This window comes from Adiantum capillus-veneris, chromosome 7 (assembly GCF_014529385.1).
Source record: "Adiantum capillus-veneris isolate H3 chromosome 7, ASM1452938v2, whole genome shotgun sequence".
NCBI lineage: Eukaryota > Viridiplantae > Streptophyta > Polypodiopsida > Polypodiales > Pteridaceae > Adiantum > Adiantum capillus-veneris.
The window spans coordinates 13,641,406-13,666,628 of record NC_140937.1 but is presented as its reverse complement, the minus strand read 5'-3'; the positions used below and the strand labels follow the sequence as shown (position 1 = coordinate 13,666,628).

At 42.4% G+C, this 25,223-nt stretch overlaps 1 protein-coding gene across 3 annotated transcripts in view; it reads right to left on the bottom strand.

Annotated features, from left to right (window-relative positions):
- Positions 1–25,223, bottom strand: part of LOC147453460 (uncharacterized) — a 95,143-nt gene that overhangs the window by 8,844 nt on the left and 61,076 nt on the right. For 2 of the 3 annotated variants that reach the window (XM_086515646.1, XM_086515647.1), the window contains 8 exons: positions 23,434–23,561; positions 22,949–23,092; positions 22,723–22,830; positions 14,940–15,050; positions 14,146–14,254; positions 14,009–14,061; positions 13,891–13,934; positions 10,994–11,291 (listed from right to left, as the gene is read on the bottom strand). In XM_086515646.1, coding sequence (XP_086371772.1) covers positions 10,994–11,291; positions 13,891–13,934; positions 14,009–14,061; positions 14,146–14,254; positions 14,940–15,050; positions 22,723–22,830; positions 22,949–23,092; positions 23,434–23,561 — 995 coding nt within the window. Of the gene's footprint in view, positions 1–10,993; positions 11,292–13,890; positions 13,935–14,008; positions 14,062–14,145; positions 14,255–14,939; positions 15,051–22,722; positions 22,831–22,948; positions 23,093–23,433; positions 23,562–25,223 lie in introns of those variants that run through there. The other variant, XM_086515648.1, reaches the window with a different exon arrangement.

Genomic DNA, 25,223 nt, shown 5'->3' with positions numbered 1-25,223 from the left:
GAGAAGCCAACTCCTTATTTTTAAAAAAAGAGCAAATTGATTGTCGCTCGGAATGACCCTTGGAAATTTTTGAGCTAACTTGAGTTGTTTTGCAGATATGTTGTAACCGCGGACGATTACTTTCTTTCAAGAAGGGGGGATATCACAAACTGTTGACGTATCAAGCCACTGAAGAACGGAGCCAACCTTCAGATCCCGGCCAAGGAGCCAAAACCCGAAGAAGAAGCGGTAGAAGAAGAAGTTTTACAGACTTACAAAGTCTCAACGAGTGGCCTATTTTTAAAGAAGAGTTCCCATCAACCTACGGGACACCATTCGATTGGGCCCAAGTGACATAAAGGCATTAAAAATAAAGCAGAACACACTCAGAAAACTTTGCACATCAAAATATGATGACGTGGCACCTGTACGAATGTTCTGCAATTCGCGGCGGATTTTTGGAAAAATCCCGAATTTTAGGGAAGTGTTTTTTTTGGGGTCAGCTTTTCATATTTGATGTTTTTTTAGGCTTTGGGCCTTTAAATATGAACCTTGGGGACCCTCTCTCGCACTCTTTAGTGAGCAGATTGCAAAGGAGGTGCTGCCCGGCTATTGTACTTCGCGAATCAGTAATAATAAAGAAATACCAAAAGGGGCGCCAGCGTTTGGGGCCAGTACTCTCTTGGGGTGGAACTTCGCCACTCCCCGCCTCATGTCGAGCTCTCCCTCTCTCTGTCTCTTTCAGTTCGGTTGTTATTGAAGTGCTAAAAGTCTGTCCAGTCTGTTCTTTTCTATTGGCGCGTGGTGCCCGTCTTGTGACAGGCACCTCCAACACAAGATGCAAGATATATCCTACACCATGCAAGGGTTTGTGCATCATGTCCCATCTACCAATGCATTACCTAGATGACGGCTATTTTAGTGGGCTCAACACTTTCGCATCTTTTGTACATACTCCACTATATGATCTACAAAAGGCCCTTCGTAGAAAATTCCTTGTCAAACAGACGAAGATCTTCAAGATGGCTCCTTTTCACCGTATGGTCATATGGTGAAGTACAAAACGGTTTCGCATGGAAAAATACAATGTGTTTCAATTTATATCGAATGGTTAGGGTAAGTACCCTCTGTTTTCTGAAAGACAAACAAGATCTTCAAGATGGCTCCTTGTCACTATATGGTCACATGGTGAAGTACAGTACGGTTTTGTATGGAAAAATACAACTTGTTTCAATTTATATCGTATGGTTTGGATAAGTACCCAGTGTTTTAAGAAAGATCTTTTAAAAGCCATCAAAAATGTGTATGAATTACCTCATGACTTAGGGCTATGCCTAGGTCTAAGGTTAAAGGGCCTAAAAACTTATGAAAATGACCTAGGGAGTGGGTACCAAGACCAAAGACACAAGGCACAACCTGCAAAATTGTTTTTTGAATTTAAAAAGGTGGACCGCATTTGTATCTGGCTTGTACAATGTACAAAAACTTCCATAATAGGAGCACCTATCTATCCTTGCCTCTTGCCAAAGCGAGCGAGAGAGTCGATGCCTTTGTTGTCACAAACTTTTCATTAACCAAAAGTTTGCGAAGGCCTTGCATATATCTATTATCCAAGAGATTGAATGCATAATGAAATAGTATGCAAAACAGGTTGTTGCAGATTTCATCAAGTCCTTGCTAAGATTTCTAAACAACCGAAGAAGTGTAGACTTTCCTGTGACAATAATTGATGCTTGGTTCTATAACAAACTTAGGTCTAGAATCTGTCGCGACACGAGAGATAGATTCACTTTAAACACTTCAAAACTTTAAAATCACAGTTCAATTCGAGACGACACGGCACGGGGGGGGGACTAGTGCCCCTTTCTTTTTGTATTAAAAAAAAATGAGCAAGTACACTTGCCCTGGGCTCTCCTCTGCTCACCAGCTTGTCAGCTCTATATGAGCCAGAGAGAGGCCCAAGGGACTTATTTGAAGGCCCATGGCCTTGGAAAAGCAATTTACTTGAAAAGCTTCAGTTCAAAAATCATCTGGTGCCAGAAGCTGCCGCCCAAAGCAATCAACAAAATTCACGGAATTTCGTATGGCCTGCCACGTCAGCAGCGCGACTCGCGGGCATTCATACAGCAACACGTCAACAATCTCTACGCGATTTTTTTATGGCTAGTGTCATTTTAGGCCCCGTCGACAATAGTCCATAAGTTGGAACAACTTTATTAATCTAAAGAGTCCTTAATTTATGTCCTCAAGTCCTGCCACGTCATCAGTTTGTGACATACCCCCCTCTTGAAAGAATGGTAATTGCCCTCGATTACCCCTGCAAAACAGACAAAGGCCATAAACTAGTTCAGTCGACACTGACTCTACGTACCGACGCACTAGACCCACACAAATCTAGCACTTGCACATAGTTGACAGTCACATCACATGAACTCAAATCAATCACATAAAAGTTCATTCTTAATCTCAGACCCATGACTGCCAGCAACGTATTTAGTAATCGCATCTAGATCCATCCTGGATCTCACTGATGTCGGATTAACTAATCCTTATTGCGATCATGTCTATAGAGATTGTCGAGACAGAAATGCTGCACTCATTTCGTCTTTCAGTTCCTGCACTCAAACAAATCACATGAGAGAGTACAAATTATTCAATGTTCAATTTCGGGAATTCCATTTCATAAAGTCATACAACAGAATACTATCAACAGGGCAGTATCCCTGAAACCCAAAGGGATATCAGTGACTCTATTCAATCCAGGTAGTCTGTGACAAAGGAGCGGAGTGACTACCCTCTTGTGCAATCCCTCTGCACTAGATTCAACCCTGCTAATCTGCGAGATCTCTCGGAGTAGACACATTTAAACCGAATGCCTCGAGGTGAAGTTCCAAAATTTGAGGAGTATCTACTAGATCCTCCTCCTCCATCCACTTTGCATCCAATGCCAGATAGTTTAATTATCTCAAATGGTGCTTTCCTCGTCAAAGAGTGAATTGTGTTATTGTAGGCAAATTTCACCAAAGGAAAATATTTTTCCCATTGAGTCTTCTAATCAGAGATGTAAGACTTCAACAAATCCAAACCAACTGAATTTGCGATCTCAAATTGTCCATCTGTCTACGGGTGGAAAGATGACGAGAACTGCAGCCGTGTGCCAATATCCTTCCAAATAGCCCTCCAAAACAAACTCATGAATCGGGGATCTCTGTCGGAGACGATTGTCTCAAGCATGGCATGTAACCAAAATATTTGTGCAATAAACAGTCTCGCTAAATGGTCCGGCTTGACTGTTTTCTTCACAGTCCAAATGCCATCGTGCCCACTTTGAGTCTTCGGGAGATCAAAGATGAAATCCATTGCAATACTTTCCCAGGGGTGGGTGGGAATGGGTAAAGGCTGTAGTAATCCCTGTGCCTTATGCCTATCAAACTTGACCTTTTGGCATACTAAAAAGCTACAAACAAAGTCGTCCACATCCTTCTTGAGTCTCGGCCAAAAGAAATAACGCTCCCACCCCTTCAAGGTGGTATCGATGCCGCGGTGACCCGTAAATGGTGGACAGTGGCACTCTATCAAGACCTTCTCCCTCAAAGGCTGTGTGACACACAACATCGTTTTCTTCATCAAGTAGCCATCCCGTATGGAATATCTTGGAACTGTCTCCCCATTCTGTATCCAAGTAAAAACATCGGTAAAGTCCGGATCTGTGGTGTACTGGTCAACCATATCCTCGAAGCTCCTCCGATGTATCGCGGAAATAGCCAAGACGAGGGGCTTCCAAGACAATGCATTTGTCACTAAATTTTATGTCCCTGAACATGGACAATCTGGAAGTGAAACTGTGACAAGATGTTAGCCCACCGCATCTGCTTTTCCGATAACTGCTTCTATGACAGGTAGCGCACACTCGGATGCTCTGTAAAAACTGTGAAATCGGCTCTGAGTAGATTATGTCGCCACTGTGTAAGAGCATGGATCACTGCAATAGCTCTTTTTCTCATAAATTTGGGCTACCACTTCTGGCCTTGAAAAACATTATGCTTTCATAAGCAATCACATGGCCTTCTTGCATCAATACCACTCCCAGACTACAACCACAAGCGTCACAATAAACTTCGAATGGCCTTTGCAATCTGGCAAAGCCAACACTAGTCCAGTAGTCAATTTTTCCTTAAGTGTCTGAAAAGCAGTCACCTCTGTCAGACTCCTTTCTGAGTCTATAAGTGCAATGGCGAGGCTATCTCTGCAAACTTCCGAATGAACCGCCGATAATAAGAGCACAAACCCAGAAAGCTTCGGACTTCATGAACATTCTTTAAGTCACAGTCCAATTGCGGATAGTCTCAATTTTGGCCGGTCCCATCTGTACTCCTGCTGCTGAGACGGTGTGTCTCAAGAAATGTATCTCCGGCAAGAAAAACTCGCTCTTTTTGGCATTAATAACCAATCTATGATCGCGCAATGCCTGAAAGACCTATAGCAGATGTGTCGGTGCTCTGCTTCATTCTTGGAGAAAAACTATAATGTCATCAAAGAAAGTGCCCACAAAAGATCGATGCTCTCGGTAAATCCTAAGCATCATTTGGTTGAAAGTTGCTGGAGCATTTGTAAGTCCAAAGGACATCATCAAAAATTTGTACAAACCAAAACTTGTCCGAACCATAGTTACCCGGAACGGGAACGGGGAGGAGAAGGGGGGGCCGGCGAAACGGGAACGAGGCTGGATCGGTCCACCTAAATTGAATTACCTCCATTCAGCTTAGTCCCAAATAAACTCCTAAAACAGCCCCAAATCTGCCCCCTAACCTGCTCTCAAACTGCACCAAATATGTTCCCCGAACAGCCCCAAATCTGCCCCCAAAAGCCCACTTTTTTTCCCCCAAATACCTACTTTTGCTCGTTCTGCCCCACGTTTCGTTGTTCCGCCTTATGTTCCACCCATTCCGGATACACCCCGTTCCGGAACGGCGTTCCGTTCAATTGTCCGTTTCGGGAACGGGACTCGTCCGGAACACTGTTTCAGAACGTTTGGGGTGTGTTCCCCCGTTCCCTGTTAAAGAGGTCCGAAAGGCTGTATTGTAGACATCTCTCGGAGCGATTTTGATCTGATGATATCCGCTTTTCAAATCAATCTTGCTGAAACAAGAGGATCTTTGATCCTCGGAATAGGGAATCGATTCTTGATGGTGATTTTATTGAGAGCTTTGTAATCAATACACATTCTCCAAGATCCATCTTTCTTTAGTACTAAAAAAACCGGAGAACAATAAGGTGATATACTAGGTTGGGTAAGACCCTTTTCTAACAGTTCTTTGACTTGGTGCATGATCTCTTCATTCTAGGCTCGGCTAACTCGGTAAGGTGGCTGGTCCGGTGGTGTGCTTCCAGGAATCAAATCAATGGTATGGTCCTCGGGACGAGGTGGAGGTAACTCGCATGGTAGGCCTTCTCAGAAACAATCAGCATGGGTGTGCAGAAAGTTTGGTCGTTCTTTATCCAATTCAGACATATTGGTTCTTTGTTCATCATTCAATTCTTTCGAATAAACAAAAAGACTGGATTTCATTAATTTTGAAATGGCCGAAGCCGATACAATAGGGACGGACTCTCCCTTCAATTTTACATCAAGTACAATTATCCTGCCCTTCTCATCAAAGTCGCTTTCTTGGCCCGATAGTCGACCACGGCATTGTTCTTGTGGTACCAAGGGATTCCTAGGAGGATGTCACACCCTTCCAAAGGCATGATGTAAAAGTCCTCGTGTCCTAAATACCCCTGACAATGCAAACGAAGTTTGCCAATGATAGGTGTAATGGCAACATCCCGTCCGGGCGCCACTAGAACTGCCTCCGCCGGGGCCCAATCCTGTCGAGCGTAATCTCAAGTCAAGCCGCCAATTCAGATGAAATGAAGTTGGCCTTGGCTCCTCCATCAAAAAAAATGAAGGCTTCCTGATCCTTTACTTTGTCCCAAGTGCGGCAAAGTTATGTACTTTTGTCCATCTGACTTGGGTCGGTCCCCATGCAATCGGTACCAATCTTGCTTTCATCTTGCATTTTCTGCCACGTTCTTCCGCTACACTAGAACTCTCAAGCCTTTCTTCAGTTTGTCCTCATTGTGCCTTTTTGGGGCACTTGACGGAAATGTTTCCTTGTTCCCCGCAACCAAAACACTTCCCCTCTTTGAGATAGTCAGCTCTCTGTTCCATAGTCAATCGGGGTTGTGCATCCTTCTTTTTCTAGTTCTTCTTTCTATTCTGGTCCTTTGTGTCAAAACTTCATCAGTGGGGTAGGTCAAGTTACATGAATGTATCGAGAATCCCCGCTTAGCATGTCCCATCAGTTGTTGTATGGACTCAGACTTTTGCTCAAGGTAGTAATCTTGGATCTCTTTAGGGAGTCCGCAGCAAAACCACTCAGTCTATACCTTTTAGGGACCTTCTTAAACGAAGAGGTCAGTAGAAAAGAATCCCAGAACCTTTCACAATATGCGTCCAAAGTGTCACCCTTGGTCATCCAAAGATAGTTCCAAGCTGTTCTCACATCTCGTTCATACTCCTGGGTCAACCAAGAAGAAATAAAGAGCTATTTGAACGTCAGTCATTTGGTCAGGCCTTCTCTCCTTAGAAGAAGAGTGGACCACCACGTTCGTGCGTTTCCCTTCAAAAACATGCTGCCCTCTTGATCTTGGAGTGCTCTGAGTAGTGCCCTCCAGAGAAGGCTATATCAAACTGTTGAATGAAAGCCAAAGCCTTCGAAGAATCTCGGAATCCGGAAAAGGATTCAAATTTCACTGACCGTCCACCCTCTTTAAATTCCTTTGTCTTTTTGTTCTTATCTTGGAGGAAATCATACTGGTTGGCTCTGTAAAAGTGTTTCTTCTTTGCATAAAACATGTGATCGTCGGAGTCCGAACTGCCAAAGGATGACTCCTCCGTTGAACTGTCAGAAACTGGTCGGAATCTGATCTTCTTTGCCTTTTTCTTGTTCTTTCCAAGTTTATGTCCCCGGGTCATGCCACGTCATCAGTTTGTGACAATTGAGCACTATTGCAACCCATTCAAGTTCTCCTATATTCTCAAACAAGAGGTCAAAGCAATGGCATGCAAGACTAGTGTAGAAAAAGATTGACCACTCTTGCTCAACCAACTCCCCAATTGAACGCACCTAATTTTTCTTCGCCACAAGAGTCCTGCAAGAAAATCGATGATAGGTTTGATTCTAGTTTCAAGTCATCCATCAACAAACTAAAATGCATCCATGTATCTTCCACTTGTTGTGCACACCCATGATCTCACAATCAATACATTTAACTCATCATCCAAATGCTTGATGCGCAAGGCATCATAAGATGGAGGCATATAATAATCTCTTGCGTGTCCAATTGCCTTCACCTTCTCCAAAAAGTAAGGACTACTTACTTTCCAATGAGCAATGTCGTCTACATATAATAACTTGTGTAGAGCAATGTCTGCTTGCTTGTGTGCTTGCAGGTCCCAAGTACGTGCCAAACCCTCTTGCCCTCCTTACTCTTACATGACGACACCACATTTACATTGTCAATTGCATGTAAATGCTTCCCAATATGCCCATGGATGCAAACCCGTCAACCCACACCTTGAGATACATATGCACCCAAATCATCACCTAAAAAGATTGTAAAACGATGCAACAATACCACAATCAATGGAACGGACTAGCCCTTTGATTTTATATCTAGAATGATTCTCTGTCTTTCTCATTCTTCAATGTTGCCTTCCTTGCCCAATAATCGACCACGACACGGTTCGTGTGGAGCTAGGGTACCCTCAAGAGTACATCACACCCCTCCAATGGCATGATATAGAAGTCATCATGCCCCTAGATACCCCTAACATTGCAACTGTAGTTTGCCGAATCTCCATTGATTTTCTCCGCTAGAATCAAAGTTCTCTTCATCGCACTGAAGTCGGGTTGTCAGTGGAACACTTTCCTCTTTGTCGGATTCACTGCTAGAACCCATGTGTGCTGCAGGAAAAAGGAACAGATCCTCCGTAGGAGAGGAATCGTATGGGCTCTAATACCATTGTAACAGGCTTGGACACTCCAAGCGAGAAATCTACAGCAACACGTGAGAAGTACAATTGAACTTGGAGAGAGAGAGAGAGAGAGAGAGAGAGAGAGAGAGAGAGAGAGAGAGAGAGAGAGAGAGAGAGAGAGATGAAATGAAATGAAATGTGATATTAACGTCTTTAAAGGCCAAAATGACCTATGAGACCAAAAGGTTACATGTGGTGAATCTAATACCAGGTCTGGATAGAAAAAGTACAAAAGACTGAAAAGAAAATAGTGGGTAGGGGTGGGGTGAAAGCTGATACAAAGGGGAATACAAAGGGTGAGCTGATACAATGGAGCTCTCTGACAGTCGAGGCATCATATACATATACATCAGTATCCAGGACGGCTCCTATGTCGCGCCAGTATGGTATGGATCCTTTGTCGAAATCTGCGTCAATGTCGAGAGGGCCCCCTCATCCATGGGTGACGGGACCGCCCCAACTCTATCGATCAAGCAGTATGCCTCTGGTGCCTCTGGTGTTGTTATGCTATGGGGGCTGCTCAAACTCCTCTATCTGTGACTGAAAGAAATCTATAATCTTCCGCTGTCTCTAGATCTCTCTCAGTGTGCCCCTCTTCAAGAGATCCTCTCTGTGTTTGCGAATCTCCAGTAAGTATAATCCGAGGCATCTCTGATCCTGGTATCTCATGACTCTAGAAAGTGGCCCAAAACCCTCTTTGAATACACACTGAAAGCGGCCTCGTATCTCATAGTATACTGGGCAGTGACATATGTAATGTAGCTCTGTCTCTGGCTCTATTTGGCACACCTGACAAATCTTGGACTCAGCGGGTACTACTCTAAATCTGCCGGTTTAGAAGAAGAAGAAGAAGAAGAGAGTTTTAACGTCGTAGGAAACTATCCCAAGAGACCTTAAAGATCTAGCCGACGAGGAGTTGAACTCAAGACCTATTATTCAAGAGGGAAATGGCATAACCAATCTACCACACTTGGGTGATAGAAAGGTTATACCATTTTCCTCTTTTTATTAGCGTGCACACACACACACACCCGAGAAGAAGAGAGTTTTAACGTCGTAGGAAACTATCCCAAGAGACCTTAAAGATCTAGCCGACGAGGAGTTGAACTCAAGACCTGTTATTCAAGAGGGAAATGGCATAACCAATCTACCACACTTGGGTGATAGAAAGGTTATACCATTTTCCTCTTTTTATTAGCGCGCACACACACACGAGAAGAAGAGAGTTTTAACGTCGTAGGAAACTATCCCCAAGAGACCTTAAAGATCTAGCCGACGAGGAGTTGAACTCAAGACCTATTATTCATGAGGGAAATGGCATAACCAATCTACCACACTTGGGTGATAGAAAGGTTATACCATTTTCCAAGCGCGCACACACACGCCCACACACACACAGGAGAAGAAGAGAGTTTTAACGTCGTAGGAAACTATCCCAAGAGACCTTAAAGATCTAGCCGACGAGGAGTTGAACTCAAGACCTGTTATTCAAGAGGGAAATGGCATAACCAATCTACCACACTTGGGTGATAGAAAGGTTATACCATTTTCCTCTTTTTATTAGAGAGAGAGAGAGAGAGAGTCGACATGGTATGGCGGAGTTCCATTCCCCAATGCACTCACCCCAAAGTGTAGCGCCCCTTTTGGTATCTTCACAAAGCCACAATAGCCGGAAGGGCTCTCGCTTTGCTTCCGCAAACTCGAAGTGCTAGAACGAGCCCCCCAAGGCCTAAAAGCATACAACATGAAAAGCTCCTGCCCAAAAAGCTTTCAAGCCAAAACCTGGCGCCCCAAAAGGTGGTGTGGATCGCCGATTTCCGTACAGCTGCCATGTCAGCAAGCGGCCCACAATTTGCGGATGTCCGTACGACTGGCCACATCAGCAGGGGATCCGCATTGCTTTATTTTTTAAGGTTTAGTCCCCCTCTGGAGAGAATTGCCCCTCAATAGGAACCCCTTGCGGCATTTTGTTTTATTTTAATGAATTGTCACAGTTGCGACTGTACATGTCATCGCACTCGCACAATCTATGTACAATGGACACCCTGGCCTCTTACTTATAGGCCCCTGGCCCCCAAAAGCACTTTAAATCACCTGCTATTTATAATGGTTCCCTTATCTGCTATTACAATAGTTCGCGCCCAAAAGCTCTCCAGCGGAAAAATTGCCACATTGGCAGCCATCCCAAGTCATCTTTTGTGGCATCCCATCACAATTTCCTCTCAACTCATTTGAGGCATGTGAGAGTGGTGTTACGGTCATCTGGAATAGTGGGAGTCAATCCATTCTCAGCTCATGTGAGCTAGCAAACAACCCCTCGACTGAAGCATATCATGTTGCCTCCTGCTCTGTGCAGCCAAACCTAGTGAAGCCTCTGTGCTCTATCAGTGATCCTGTCCCTGCTTGTCTCTCGAAACTTGTGTATGGAACAAACTGTTTAGAAGAATCTTTCAAGCACTGTAGGATGTGCAATCGTAGGACAAGTCAAAATAACCAAAGGTGGACATTGAAATGGTCTTTATCTGTGGAAGATACGTGTTCAGGATAAGGTAAAAAATCGCCAGTGAAAACAACCGTTGAACCAAAACATTCCAAAACTCTTAAAAGGGCCCCAAAAATGGGCGTCCTTCCATGATCTTTGGAACTACGAACCAAATGCTCAATAATACCTTCCTGTTAGCAGCTCAAAATGTCAAAGATACGTCAGTTCATATGCTAAAGGGAAACAAGCTCAACAACTACATCTCATGCACAAGAGCATCACAACATAATTAATATCACTTTTAAGTAGGAGCGGCCATATGAGTGCTGTGAGAGGAATAAGACTTACAGGATTCAACAACTACATCTCATGCACAAGAGCATCACAACATAATTAATATCACTTTTAAGTAGGAGAGGCCATATGAGTGCTGTGAGAGGAATAAGACTTACAGGATTGGACCACTTTGCTTTGATTGCAGCAGATATACGCAGCCTATGTTCTGCTGATAAATTATCAGGCCTGGGATTGGGCTCCCTTTTTTCCCTTGGGACAGCTTCACGTGGTTGTTTTCTTAGCATAGAAAAACTATTCCATTGATACTCCAGATCCCCGTCACTTCCTCTTCTAGCAGTTTCAGCAATCACCTCCCTCCATTCTAGTAAACAAAGCTCCTGTTTGACTCTTAGTTTTTTCTTTGCGACCCAAGCCTTTATGATTCCAGTCCTGATTTTCATCTTTACTTCTGGGCTGGACACAGTCATATAACATTCGACCATGAGAAACGAAAAATGACAAAGTTTTACAAATGGAATAGAACAGTCATGTTGTGAGGGTTCAATGAGACTGTCAACATACAACATTTTACCAACAAAGTATCTCTCAGTATTGCTAGAATGAGGCAGATAAGAAGCTATATTAATTTGAGAGGGCATAAATGTAGAATCATAACCAAAATGAAAAGTTCTTCAAAGGTGACACATATGGAAAACCATTCCAATAATAGAAAGGACCAGTCAAACTTTTTGTCACATTCCATGCACAGGTTGTCTATGAATGTAAAACCACTCCTTGTAAAAGTGGCCTCATAGCCAATTGCTTACAAAGCTCTGCAGCAACTGCTGCAATACTTTCTCACACAACACCAGGCATCCATCGGCCTTGACGATGTTGAAGATGATTTTTCTAGTCTTTTACTTTACTTCATTTTATTTTTGTACCTCGGAATTGGATTAGATCCACAAGGATTGTAATTTTGGCCTTTTGAAGACTGTTAATATAACCTTTCATTTCATTTCTCTCTCTCTTTCCCCCCTCTCCCCCTTCCCTTTTAGTCAATGGTCGATGGCATGAAAGCCTATTGGCTGCTAGCCGACCGTCTGATGCCTCCATGAGTACCACATCTTAAGAAACCCATAAAGTAGCAGAACCACAGGGCTTGATCCAAACTCCGCAACGTGCATGTTGATGCCATTTGTATGCACCCATTGCTGACACATTTGCATTCATAGCAAGCTGATGTTGGCCGTCATTAGCAATAACTTCTTGCAATGTGATGGCCTTATACCGAACCTTTGAAAATGGTAGCATCCACATTCAGGGTGCTACCTCATGATCCACGATGCACATGATGCTGTGTAGGTATATTTAGAATTACAAACCATGAGACATTGAATTATTTCAGATTATTTAAGACATTTGAAGCACAATGCACAAAAAATTTCGCAAGTATAATTCCATTTTACAAATGGAATAGAACAGTCATGTTGTGAGGGTTCAATGAGACTGTCAACATACAACATTTTACCAACAAAGTATCTCTCAGTATTGCTAGAATGAGGCAGATAAGAAGCTATATTAATTTGAGAGGGCATAAATGTAGAATCATAACCAAAATGAAAGGTTCTTCAAAGGTGGCACATATGGAAAACCATTCCAATAATAGAAAGGACCAGTCAAACTTTTTGTCACATTCCATGCGCAGGTTGTCTATGAATGTAAAACCACTCCTTGTAAAAGTGGCCTCATAGCCAATTGCTTACAAAGCTCTGCAGCGACTGCTGCAATACTTTCTCACACAACGCCAGGCATCCATTGGCCTTGACGATGTTGAAGATGATTTTTCTAGTCTTTTACTTTACTTCATTTTATTTTTGTACCTCGGAATTGGATTAGATCCACAAGGATTGTAATTTTGGCCTTTTGAAGACTGTTAATATAACCTTTCATTTCATTTCTCTTTCTCTTTCCCCCCTCTCCCCCTTCCCTTTTAGTCAATGGTCGATGGCATGAAAGCCTATTGACTGCTAGCCGACCGTCTGATGCCTCCATGAGTACCACATCTTAAGAAACCCGTAAAGTAGGGCTTGATCCAAACTCCGCAACGTGCATGTTGATGCCATTTGTGTGCACCCATTGCTGACACATTTGCATTCATAGCAAGCTGATGTTGGCCATCATTAGCAATAACTTCTTGCAATGTGATGGCCTTATACCGAACCTTTGAAAATGGTAGCATCCACATTCAGGTGCTACCTCATGATCCACGATGCACATGATGCTGTGTAGGTATGTTTAGAATTACAAACCATGAGACATTGAATTATTTCAGATTATTTAAGACATTTAAAGCACAATGCACAAAAAAAATTTGCGAGTATAATTAGAATTATGGTCGACTACTAATGCATTTCTAAATCTTATGTTGGACTATTTTAGGACACTGAAAGCTTCTGTAAAATACATGTAAGCTACAAATCCATATGATCTTGACACAGGAACACTGCAGGAACAAAAGCCATAGCACATAAAACCCTCTTTTTCTATATTTGACTCACACAGTAAAGATGAAACAGGACACAGCAGTCAATGATAAAAAATAATTAGCAAGAAACATATAACCAATTTGCAGCATGATATATGAATCAGAGTAAAACTCAACAATGAATCCAAAAACCAGCGTGCTTCTCAAGTGCTCTTACAACACCAAAACGCTTTTGGGGGTGATAAATTTCTCACTCATAAAATTAGGAAACTTTGAGAAGGATGAAGCTATCCTAGAAAGAAAAAAGCAATCATGCTTGTAAGAAAAGAAGAATAGAACAAAATAAGTTACCAGGGATAAGCAATGAGCCTAGATAAACTGAAGTACAGGGCAATTTTGACGTTCTTGTTGTAGCAAAAATTAGGTTGACATCCACATGCATAGCCTTAATAAGAAGCTATAAAACCCATTCTCAGAATGATCGAATGCCAACGCAACCATAAATGACAACCTGAGTATCTTTGATTGTAATAACAAGGCAAAAAAACAAACAAGCTCAAAAATTGTGCAATTTACTTTACCAACCTTAACTGGACCGCCTCAGCTTGCAACCGAAGCTTCTCCCTGATCTATTCAGACCCATGAAAGAGGTTTAACTCCGTATCACTTTGAAAATATCATTAAATTTTACAAGTTCCCTCACCTTTGGATCTTTCATGCGTTCAATTACCCCCGCTCGAATTCGCTTCTTTGTCTCTGATAAATTGGGGGACATCTGAAGCAAATAAGCATACAAAAAACAACAAAATGACGTGAAAGTCTTAAGAGTGCATCAATTACCAGAAGAATGTTTGCCTCCCTTGTTCCAAGGAACTTTCCCTTTATTTGCTTGACTGATTCGCTGCCTTCTCAAATTCTCTTTTTCTTCGTCAGTAATAAATGCTTTGACCTGTAAACACCAAGCAAATGTCTCCAGCTAAATTTCTTAGAATAATCAAACGTTACTGGGCTCCTCGCGTGAGCGCAGAGAAAAACTTACACAGAAAACATCAAAGCGATGTCACACGAACTTAGAGAGGAGTATTGTCTACTTAAGACCCATGGGAAAATTTGTGCTCTGACATCTTTAGAGAGTAGGAATGTCTATTCAAGACATTAATGACCCGTGGGACAAAATTTGTGCTGCTGAACAAGATGTATCCTAACACTTAAGACTCCTAGAGAGGGAGAGAGAGGGATCTCATGGCTGACGTATGATTTATCTGAAAAAAAGTCAAGATACTAGGATCACTTTTTCAGCGATAAAGCCAACCAAGCTTTTCCTGGCTCTTCCCCTCGTCAACCACCTTAATTTCCTGATGTAATGACATAGGTTAATGGGCATTAATCCTTTGAAAACAGCCATTCTTAATCATAATTTACCCCATGTATCCTACTCCTCTGGGAGCACACATTTGCTTACCCCATTATCATAATAAGCATTTGAGACATATGTCCCTAGTCTTCTCTTATCCTCTATGCTCAGCATTGAAACAGGTTGATTAAATTGCTAATGTATTGGTAAATAAGCCTCAAATGGCTGTGTCATTACTGTGTTGAGCACCTGCCTAGAGATAATCGTTTAGAATGCTCACTTGTTTCTTTCCATTGCCTCCCTTGTTCCAAGGAATTCTCCCCTTATTTGCTAGACTGATTCGCTGCCGTCTCAAAATTTCTTTTTCTTCATCAGTGATCAATGCATTGACCTGCAAAACCAAGCAAATGTCTTGAGCAAACAGGGCTTAAAATACTGACAATACAAGCGCAACATTTGGGAATCGCATGCGAATGCAAGAAAAAAAGAAAAGAACTCATACACAAACACACGAACCTAAAAAGAGTACTACACAGTTTTTGGATCGGGGTACTGTGACAATCTTCAGAGAGGAAATTATGTCTATTAAAGGCAACAATGACCCATGGGTTGTGCCCAAACATTGTGGAGTTGTTTAGACTATTTCTTAAAGAATGAGGTAGCTCAAGACTGAAAATCTGTTTAATAGAGAAAGTCTCAATGCTACGGGCTCCTCTCTATGCTCGACGAATTGCTTAATTTGATAATCCAACTTCATTTGGCTTCACTATGAATGGATCTTGAGATAGTTGTTCAGCATGCTCACCTTCTTTCTTTCAATTGAACACTTCGACGAAAAATCTATTTCTAAGCATACCCTTGCCAAAAAACATGATAAAGGCCTTGAGTACAACAAGGTGATGCATGTAAGTCCAACATTTCTTCTCATCACGTATGAGCTAACCTTAAACTCTTCTAGAATAAGTTCTACATTGCTTAGCTTTTCTACGACTGCAACACGTCACCGTGAGCCAGCAGCAAGGGTAGACGGGTTCTTGCAGTCGAATGCTTAAGCATTGTCAGGAGCAAAGGATAATAAATGTGACAAATACTTCTTGCTTGGTTGCTTAGCTACAGGGTTCTTTTCCCACTTATTCTTATTCCAAAGATGGAGAGAGACATACAAAGAGAGGTACAAGTCATCTTAGGGAGAATGCGAGAAAACAAGAAAATGACCAACACCACCATAAGGTCCAACCCACCCTCTTAAGCCATATCAAAATGATACTTTCTTCTTCATTCCATAAATCATGTGTTCAAGACATCATACCTGATACTCGTGGGAGAGTACTCGATTAAGATTCTACCGATAGATGGCTTGACACAACTGGAGAGATAGTTGCAGGTTATACTATCAAGGAAGGTTATATAATGCAAAAGACCTTGTTATGCGTCACTAAGGATTTGCGGATAAAGGTGTTGACAGAGTGCCATAATCCACCTTTTGCTGGGCATAAGGGCATCAAGAGTACCTTGAAAGGAGTGGAAAAATATTTCTACTGGCCTCAGCTCAAAAAGGATGTGGATATTTTTGTACGCACTTGTTTGGCATGTCAAAAGGTCAAGTTTGACAAACATAAAGCACCAGGAGTCCTACAGCCTTTACCCATTCCAAACCGACCTTGGGAGAGTATAGAAATGGACTGTATCTTCGATCTTCCTAAGATTCAGAGTGGGCACGATGCAATTTGGACAGCCATCAACAGATTCAGAAGCCAGCTCACTTCATCCCGGTAAAGAAGACAAAGAAAACCGATCACTTTGCTGTTTGTCTCTCAGATTTTCCGATTACATGGCATGCCATCTATAGTGTCGGATAGAGACCCCAGATTTAAGAGCTTGTTCTGGAGAGCAATATGAAAGAATATAGGCACTCGCCTTGACTTCTCGTCCTCGTTTCATCCACAAAAAAATGGGCAAGAGGAGATAGCCAACTCAGTGGTTTTGGACTTATTGAAGTCTTATATCTCTGATCACAAAACTCAATGGGAGGAGTGCTTGCCTCTGGTGGAGTTTGCTTACAATAACACAGTTCACACGTCTACGGCAAAGGCGCATTTGAGTTCATCGAGGATGTCAGAAAGGTTCCACCGATTCCAAGCACCAAGCACAAGATTTTTGAAGTAGATCAGTTAATATACACAAGATCTAAACACTGCTTTTGCCAAGGTAAGGGATGCTTTGCAGAAGTCTCAAGCACGGCACAAGAAGGCAGTAAACAAGCATCTATGTGACTTGCACTTGAAGGAATATAATTGGGTGCTACTCCGGTTTGAGAAAGCACGCCTACAAAAGCGGAAGGGTAAGGAGAGGCTTTTTCCAAAGCTTAGTATGCGATACTATGGGCCCTTCCACGTACAAGAAAAAATTAATGATGTATCCTTCAGGCTAATGTTACCAAATAGATGGAAGATTCACAATGCGTTCCATGTGAGTCTCTTGAGACCTTTCAAAGGTGAAGTACCACCGGACAAGGAGCCAGACAAGCAACCAGAAGTGGAAGAGATAAAAGAGATTCTCATTCTAGAACAAGTACTAGCATACAAGGAAAGTGAAAGGTAAGCTGGTCCGCAGATATTTGGTCAAGTTCAGGAATTATCCGGCTCTTGATGCCAAGTGGATGGAGGAGGAGCACTTAGCAAATTCTCCTCAAATACCGGAGCTTTACCTTGAAGCTTTCTGTTTGGCATCAAACTATTCTGATGAATCAGCAGGTTGAATCTAATGCGTTGCGGATTGCACAAGAGGGGAGCCACTCCACTCCTTTGTCACGAGTTACCTCAATGGGAATAAAGTCAGTGATTTCTCTTTGAGACTTCAGAGATACAGATAGGCTCACAGTGTTCCGCTAAATGACTTTATGAAAAGATGTACATTGAAATCGGAATTCCTAAAATGAATTTGTTACATGTGCTTTCTCATGTGTGTATTGTTTGAGTACGTGACAAAAAGATGAAATGATTGAAGCATTTTATCTAGTCACCTGACGGTGATGTGAATGTGATAGTAACGAGATTTAGTAGATCAAGACATCTGTGAAAAGATCAACGCGGTCTAGATGTGATTGCTAAATAAGTTACAACAATTATGATTCACATTTGAGATGTCGATGGGGATAATGATGTGACTTTTCAGTGTTGCGTCTTCGTGCAAGTGTTGGATGTGTGCAGCCTAGTACGTGTGTACTTAGAGCCAATGTCTACTGACTAGTTTTTTTCCTATGTCTGTCTTGCAGGCGTGATCTGTCACGTGCGCATTGCACTTGAGCCACGTGGACAAGCTACTGCTATAGGTCAGCATCCGTTTTAGTTAGCACCTTGTGAGCCTCTTGAAGGACGTGCATGATCAGGCACGTCATAGTGGCATACCCTCACTTGCACAGTAGAGTCAATTAAGCCATATGGACAATCACAAATCATTTATTAATAAATCACTTTGACATGACATTTATAAAGAGTAGGAAGTAAGAAGGACAAATAGCAAATAAAGCTATAAGAGAGTGCCTTCAGTTTTTAAGCATCTCAGAACCTCAAGCTAGACCCATCGCCAGCACCCCTTGGGCAATGTTTTGCAAAGAACCAACGTTTCTAGCAACGGCTTGGCGTTGGGCAGCTGATCAGCCCCTCGCCTACAAGTGGCCAACAATGGCCCTCCTACTTGCGTTTTCCAAGAAGTACCATCAGCAGTAGCAGATCAGCACCTTGGCACCCTAGTGTTTGCAGATTCCATCAGTCCAGCCTAGCGTTTTTCCATGAATTCAGCCCCACATTTTTGCACAAGATCAGCCAAGAATTTTGTTACCATATATGTAGTAGTGATGAGTGTGAACACACTTAGGACCGCCGAGAGGGGTCCTGTAAGTTGGTGGGAACTCTTCTTTAAAAATAGGCCACTCGTCAAAACTTTGTAAGTCTGTAAAACTTCTTCTTCTTCTTCTGTTGCTTCTTCTTAGGGTTTTGGCCCATTGGCCGGGATCTGAAGGTTGGCTCCGTTCTTCAGTGGCTTGACACGTCAGCAGTTGGTGACATCCCCCCTTTTTGAAAGAAAGTAATCGTCCGCGATCACAACATATCTGCAAAACAACTCGAGTTAGCTCAAAAATTTCTGAGGGACAATCAGTTTGCTCTTTTTTTTTTTGTTAAGGAGTTAGCTTCTCCTTTCGGCTCGTTTGTTAAGGAGTTGGCTTCTCCTTTCGGCTCTTTTGTTAAGGAGCTGGCTTCTCCTTTCGTCCAGATCGGAACTCTTGATATTCCGGTGTAGTAAAATTAGCCATCACACCCAGACCGCACTAATTTTCCACGGGTGTCTTGATGCACTAAAATTACATACCCAGGCAATCTCATCCAATTAGGAATATTCAATGGTTGGCACATCACAATGCAACACAAATTCTCACATATACATGTTACAAGACACAACGAACAGCGCCACTGAGCACTCCCCCAAGACGAACGGTCTGCAGTATGAAGCTACTCAATGACTACCTCGTCACTACCCCCGCAAATAACCTAAAAAGGTGAGCTCAGATGATTGTACAACCAAACGCTCCCCAAACAGTCTGCGTCGCTTGGAGGTTCAAGCATACAACCAAACGCTCCCTAGACATCGGTCTACGTCGTTCGGAGGTTTTCTAGCATACAACGAAACGCTCCCCAGACATCGGCCTGCGTCGCTCCGAGGTTTTCAAACATACAACGAAATTTCTCCAGACATAGGCCTACGTCGTTTTGAGGTTCAAACAATACTAAAAAAGTATTTCTCACTTCTCCACCCGGGAGTACAATTACCAATCAATGAAACCAGTATTGAAACCAGAGTCAAACAATTCAAATCGGCACCAAGACAGGTTCAAAACACATACTATCCATTTCAAACAAATTTCAAACAGGATCACCAAACAAGTTCTTAAACAGAACTTAAACTTAGCAATCTCGACATCAGTCGAGCTCGAAAAGTCCAGTGACTTTCCATCCTGAAACCTACACCAAAAATTAGGGTTAGATTCCTTTCATAAGGTCAAAGCCGATCGCAGCATGATCCACAAACTCTTGAATAGTCGAAACAAGCCTCAACAAGCAATGTTCCTGTGGCGGCGATGGTAGTCCCAAGACCTGGCAATCACACTGGACCTCCAGGGTTATCCTTGAAAAAAGACACCTCGTGAGAGATGTCCAAAAACTTCAAGTCGTATTCTGCTAGGGTTTCCGTGGCAAGCATTTCAAGATATTCCACTCTGCCAGAAGTTGCACTCCAAAGGAAGATGTAAAAAACCATATAACTTCAGGAAAGAATTTTCTTGAAAGCTTGCAAAGTCCTTGGAGTGTGCGGCTTGGTAGCTATAGACTTCCACCACTGCATGGCACTACATCTGAGAAAAACAACAACTCGAAACAAATCTTGGATCCTTCTCTTCCAAGTGATCTTTATAATTTATGCTTTGTTAGACAGAGCGATGAAGACGGGAACGCGCCCAATGCGCGATGAAGTAAGGGTGGGAGTAGCCAATACACTCTCTGTTGTTGTGTGCCTTGAGCTTCTTCATCTTCTCCAAGCTGTGTGCGCATCCCTACAACCCTAATTCCAACTATTGGTATCAGAGCAAATCATGTCCTCGTGGTACTGTTGCCAACACCCCTTCGCGCACGTTCTTAGATTTCTGTGAGCTTTGGCGAGTGTTAGTAGGTCAACTAATACATCAGGAGAGCTTGTGTAGCTTGTTGTGCTCAGAATTTTGATTCGGGCTCATTTAGGCCTCCGTTTCCACTACAAGCAGTCGTGTGCATGCAATTTCATCCTTTTGTGCAAAATTTATGTCAATGCAATAAAGAACAGGTCCCTTACAATCCTCTTTGGGTTGTCTATATAGCACGTGTTAGTCCTACTTCGTTTTTCCTCTTTCGGGGCTCACATCGGGTGCAGTCACTCACCATGGCTGACAACAACACAGATGTTTTCAAGATATTTGTTGTTGAGGACAAATTGAATGGAGATAGCTACCCAATGTAGGCTTACATGATGACGCATGTTCTTGTGTCAAAGGGCATCTGGAGTGTTGTGCAAGGCATTGATGTACAAGCTCTGCTGAGGATGTTGCAAGTTCTAACTAATCTCTTGCTCCTAGTCTTTGGGATACTCTGGCAAGTCTTTATGTGAGTCGCAATGAGGCTAAAATTGCATTGCTGCGTAAAGAGTTGGAGTCGAAGATTATGCAATAGAAGATGACATGGAGTCTGGACACTTCTCTAACTAGTATCAAGGATATCAATGAGCAACTCATTTCTCCAGGTGAAGTTATTTCTAACAACTCACTTGTGCAAACTATTTTCGATGCGTTGCCAGACCCTTACCAAACATTTGCTAGTACTTGGAGACTTATGACATAAGGAAACCCTCAAGCTGTCAAGTTTCATGCATTATGCACATTGCTATTACAAGAGTCATTTTCAAGAAAGAACACGGCTAAATAGTGTGCAGTTAAACAGGCTTTTGTTGTTGCTCAAAGAGAAGGTAGTAATAGCAATGTAGCCACTTCTCGTGGTTCTTCTATGAGTAGTAGATTGTCTACGTCTAGTACCTCTGCTAGCAATAACTTGTCTAGGAATTCTCGTAAAAAAGGCAAGAAGAAGATGTGTTGCCATTATTGCAAGGCTAATGATCACTTGATTAAGCAATGTCATAAGTGGAGGGCAAAAGAAGCCAAAAAGAAAGAGTTTGGATCTACTACCAATGCAACTATTGTAGAATCTTCTATAAATGGAGATTGTGATGTTGATGTAGATACACAGTGGGCATTTCGCGCAGAGTGTACTTATGATCCTTCTATCCATGATGCATGTATGTCAATTGTTGCGAAGTCAAATGTTTGGTACTTTGATAGTGGTGCTACAAAGCACATTACTTCGCATCATGACTTGTTTGCCTCACTTGAGGGTGTCCTCACGGGAATACGGTCACTAGTACCAACAATGCCTCTTATCCGATCAAGGAGTTGAAAAGATTGTGCTAACTGCTGCGCACACTTGTTGATGCACTTTATGTACTAGGAATCAAAAAGGACCTTTTGTCTGTATTTGCACTTGCAAGCCTTGGTCTTGTTGTCAAATTTGTGGATGACAGATGTACAATTCATGATCTCAATTTTGGTGATGAAATTGTTGCATCTGGCATTTTGTGTCGTGGGTTGTATAGGCTCACTTTGTCTGCCAAGTGTGGGTAAAATCCAGCAATAAAGTTGTGGATTCAAAGTCTGTTTCAAATGCTAAACTTTGCCATGCACGTTTTGGGTATCTGAATTTTGCCAGTTTACTGCGTTTGCAAAAATCTGATATAGTCAGTTCTTTGCCGCCTCTTGAAGCACCTTCTAAGCATGTTTGTGAAGGTTGTATTTTGGGTAAGATACAACATTCACTATTTCCAAAGGATGGTTTAGTACGGGCTACACCGAGTGTCCAGGTCCATAGCACGATAAGCCTTAAGGAGTTTGAATCTTTCCTTAGCTTCATGTCTTCTTTACTCAAAGCATGAGCTGCTAATATCACCACAACAGCCACGCACACCACCATGTAAGGATACAGAACTAGGTTCCATACCAATCTCATATCTAAACAAGGAAAGGACCACCTCCTTCAAGATTTGCCCAAGACTACAAAGAAATATGATCTGAAGGCCATGGATACTCTTCTTTAGCCTTCACTTCAACTGACTGCGTATCATTACGCAATATGAGTGCCTTGAAGGCAAGCCAGAAAACTAAATCCTTCCAACGATAAGATTATTCAAGCAGTAGATCCTCCCATTTCACACTCTGTAAATAGGGTTCTCGCCAAAAATTAACAATCATTCTACTTGTGGCAGAGCCAGTGTACAATGTGTCCTATAGGGTTCTCGCCAAAAATAACATTCTATTTGTGGCAGGGGCAGTGTACAATGTGCCCTTGGCTTCTGACAAGCGTCAAGGTTTCTTTCAGAACAAGCCTTATCTTTGAACAAAACAACAATGCAGATTTCTGAGATGCCTGCAGTACCTTCATTTGAACCGACCTGCCTATGAGCTCTGGAATGTAGAACTGATGAGCATTGAAAACTGGTCTGTCTGCATCTTTTACAAGGATGGTCCCTACAAGCTCTGACGCCTGGCCATAAACCTCCACAATTTACAATTCAGATCTTGCAAACCATGTTATTTAGCTGAAAAAATCCACTTAATGTGCTTCAAAAGTTGTGCTTTACTGTCCTAGTATCCTAGATTACCTTTTCCTTAGAGTCAACATCTTCAAATGTTAGAAGCCAAGCAGAATCCTTGCCTTGAATTATCTTCCTCCCGCATAAAATTTTGATCTTGCGTAGTCCCACCAACTTACCCATTCGATAAAATCCAACCCGGCGGATTCCTGGCTGGACATAGAATGCCACAAATAAGACAATCAGAACACATGCTTAATCATTGCAATGCAGATCGTAGAGATGATAAGATCATAAGACAATCAGATCATGAGCTTTGTAGCAATAGACCATTAAGACTTCATTAGACAGCTTAAACATGGGAGATGAATAAGAAATCAATAACAGCTTATACATGATCTATTTAAATCTGAAGGAAGAAGACACAGGTCCAATAAGTCAGTCAGTATGAACCACAATAACATGAAAAAGGTCTTCAACTACCAGAGAACCGATACCAAATTGTAGAATTATACAAAAAACTCTTTGTTTTATGATGCAAAACAAGAACATACCCTGTCAAACTGCTGCTCAGGAATGTCTGTGAGAAACATCACTTTCAACTCCCCTTTTATACCATGCGTGCTGCATATAACCCCCACTTCCGCAAAATTGTCTCGGGCCTCCATAACCATAGTGACCCCTGCAATGACAAGACTTACCATTACTTCATAAAATACATCTTTACTGAGGTAAAACTTGCAAAATAGAAACAAATATGCTGCTAGCAACCTTAAACTCTACCTTTGTCTCAGATGCAAATAAAACGCATCTGTAATAGGTAGCACTGCAAAAATTTCTTTTTAAGCTGCAATATTTTTGTTAACCGTATACCTACTTTTTTTGCCTCCTTCTATAAAGGGGAATTGTGTACAAAAATACTGCTTCCCTTGTCCAAATCATATTGCATGTCTACGAAGTGGATCTTTGTCACAAACGGGAGCGCACATGGATAATCAACAAGCCGCAAATAGAAAAGCTCTCAACCAAAAGAGACGAGGGAGAAGATTGACACAATATTGGAGACCAGAAGATGGGCTGGTTCCCCCCGGTCCCCCCCCCCCCCTTCCAGAGAATCTTTTTACAAGCACAAGAACCAGAATAACCCCTCCGTTCTAATTCTCAGACTCGATGGTCGAGTCCTTCCCATGTTGCAATTTTCAATAGGCAAACTCTTAATTCTTTCTACATCCAGAGCATGAAACTCCGGAGACCGTTCCAAATTCCATTTCCAGAATCCCCGAGCATAGGCCAAGGCCCCCTTGCTCCTTCTCCGTGATCGAGTACCTACAAAAAGCACAAACGCGAAAACAACTCCTCGAAGAGCGTATTAACAATCTGTACCTGTCGCTCCAAGTGCACAAACCCAAAAAGCTTCAAACCTTATGAATATTCTTCAAGTCTAGCCAATCTCGGATGGTCTGAACCTTGGTTGGATCCATTTTGATACCCTTTGTAGAGACGATGTGTCCCCAAAAAGTGGATCTCTGATAAGAAAAACTCGCTCTTTGTCACAGTACGGGCACCACATGCCAATAGAAAAGAATAGATTGAACAGACTTTTAGCACTTCAATAACAAACGAACTGAAAGAGAGAGAGAGAGAGAGAGAGAGAGAGAGAGAGAGCACACGTGACACAGAGTGGCGGAATTCCAGCCTAGAGAGTACTGGCCCCAAACCTTGGCCTCCCTTTCGGTATTTCTTTACTCGGTACAATGTTGGTGTCACAAGACGAGCACCACGTGCCATAAGAAAAGAATAGATCGAACAACTTTAAGCACTTCAAATAACAATTGAACTGAAAGAGATGCATGGCACGGTACGGGGAGTGGCGAAGTTCCACCCCAAGAGAGCACTGGCCCCAAACGCTGGCACCCCTTTCGGTATTTCTTTATTATTACTAATTCGCAAAGTACAACAATCGGGGAGCACCTCCTCTGCAATCTGCGCGTTGAAGAGTGCCAGAGAGGGCCCCCAAGGCTCATATTTAAAGGCCCAAAGCCTAAAAGCATCAAATATGAAAAGCTGACCCCAAAAAAGCACTTTCTTAAAATTTCAGGATTTCCCTAGAAATCCGTCGGGAATTGCGAAATGTCCGTACAACATCATCATATTTTGATGTGCAAAGTCTTTTGAGTGTGTTTCTGCTTTATGTCTAATGCCTTTATGATAACGTGGCAGTGCAACCCAGACACACACACAGCAAAGTGATGACGTGGCTGATTGTACAGAAATCCTTGATTTTGCGTTGACAGATGACGTGGCAGTATTGTATGGATTTCCGAGTTTTGCGCTGACATGCTGA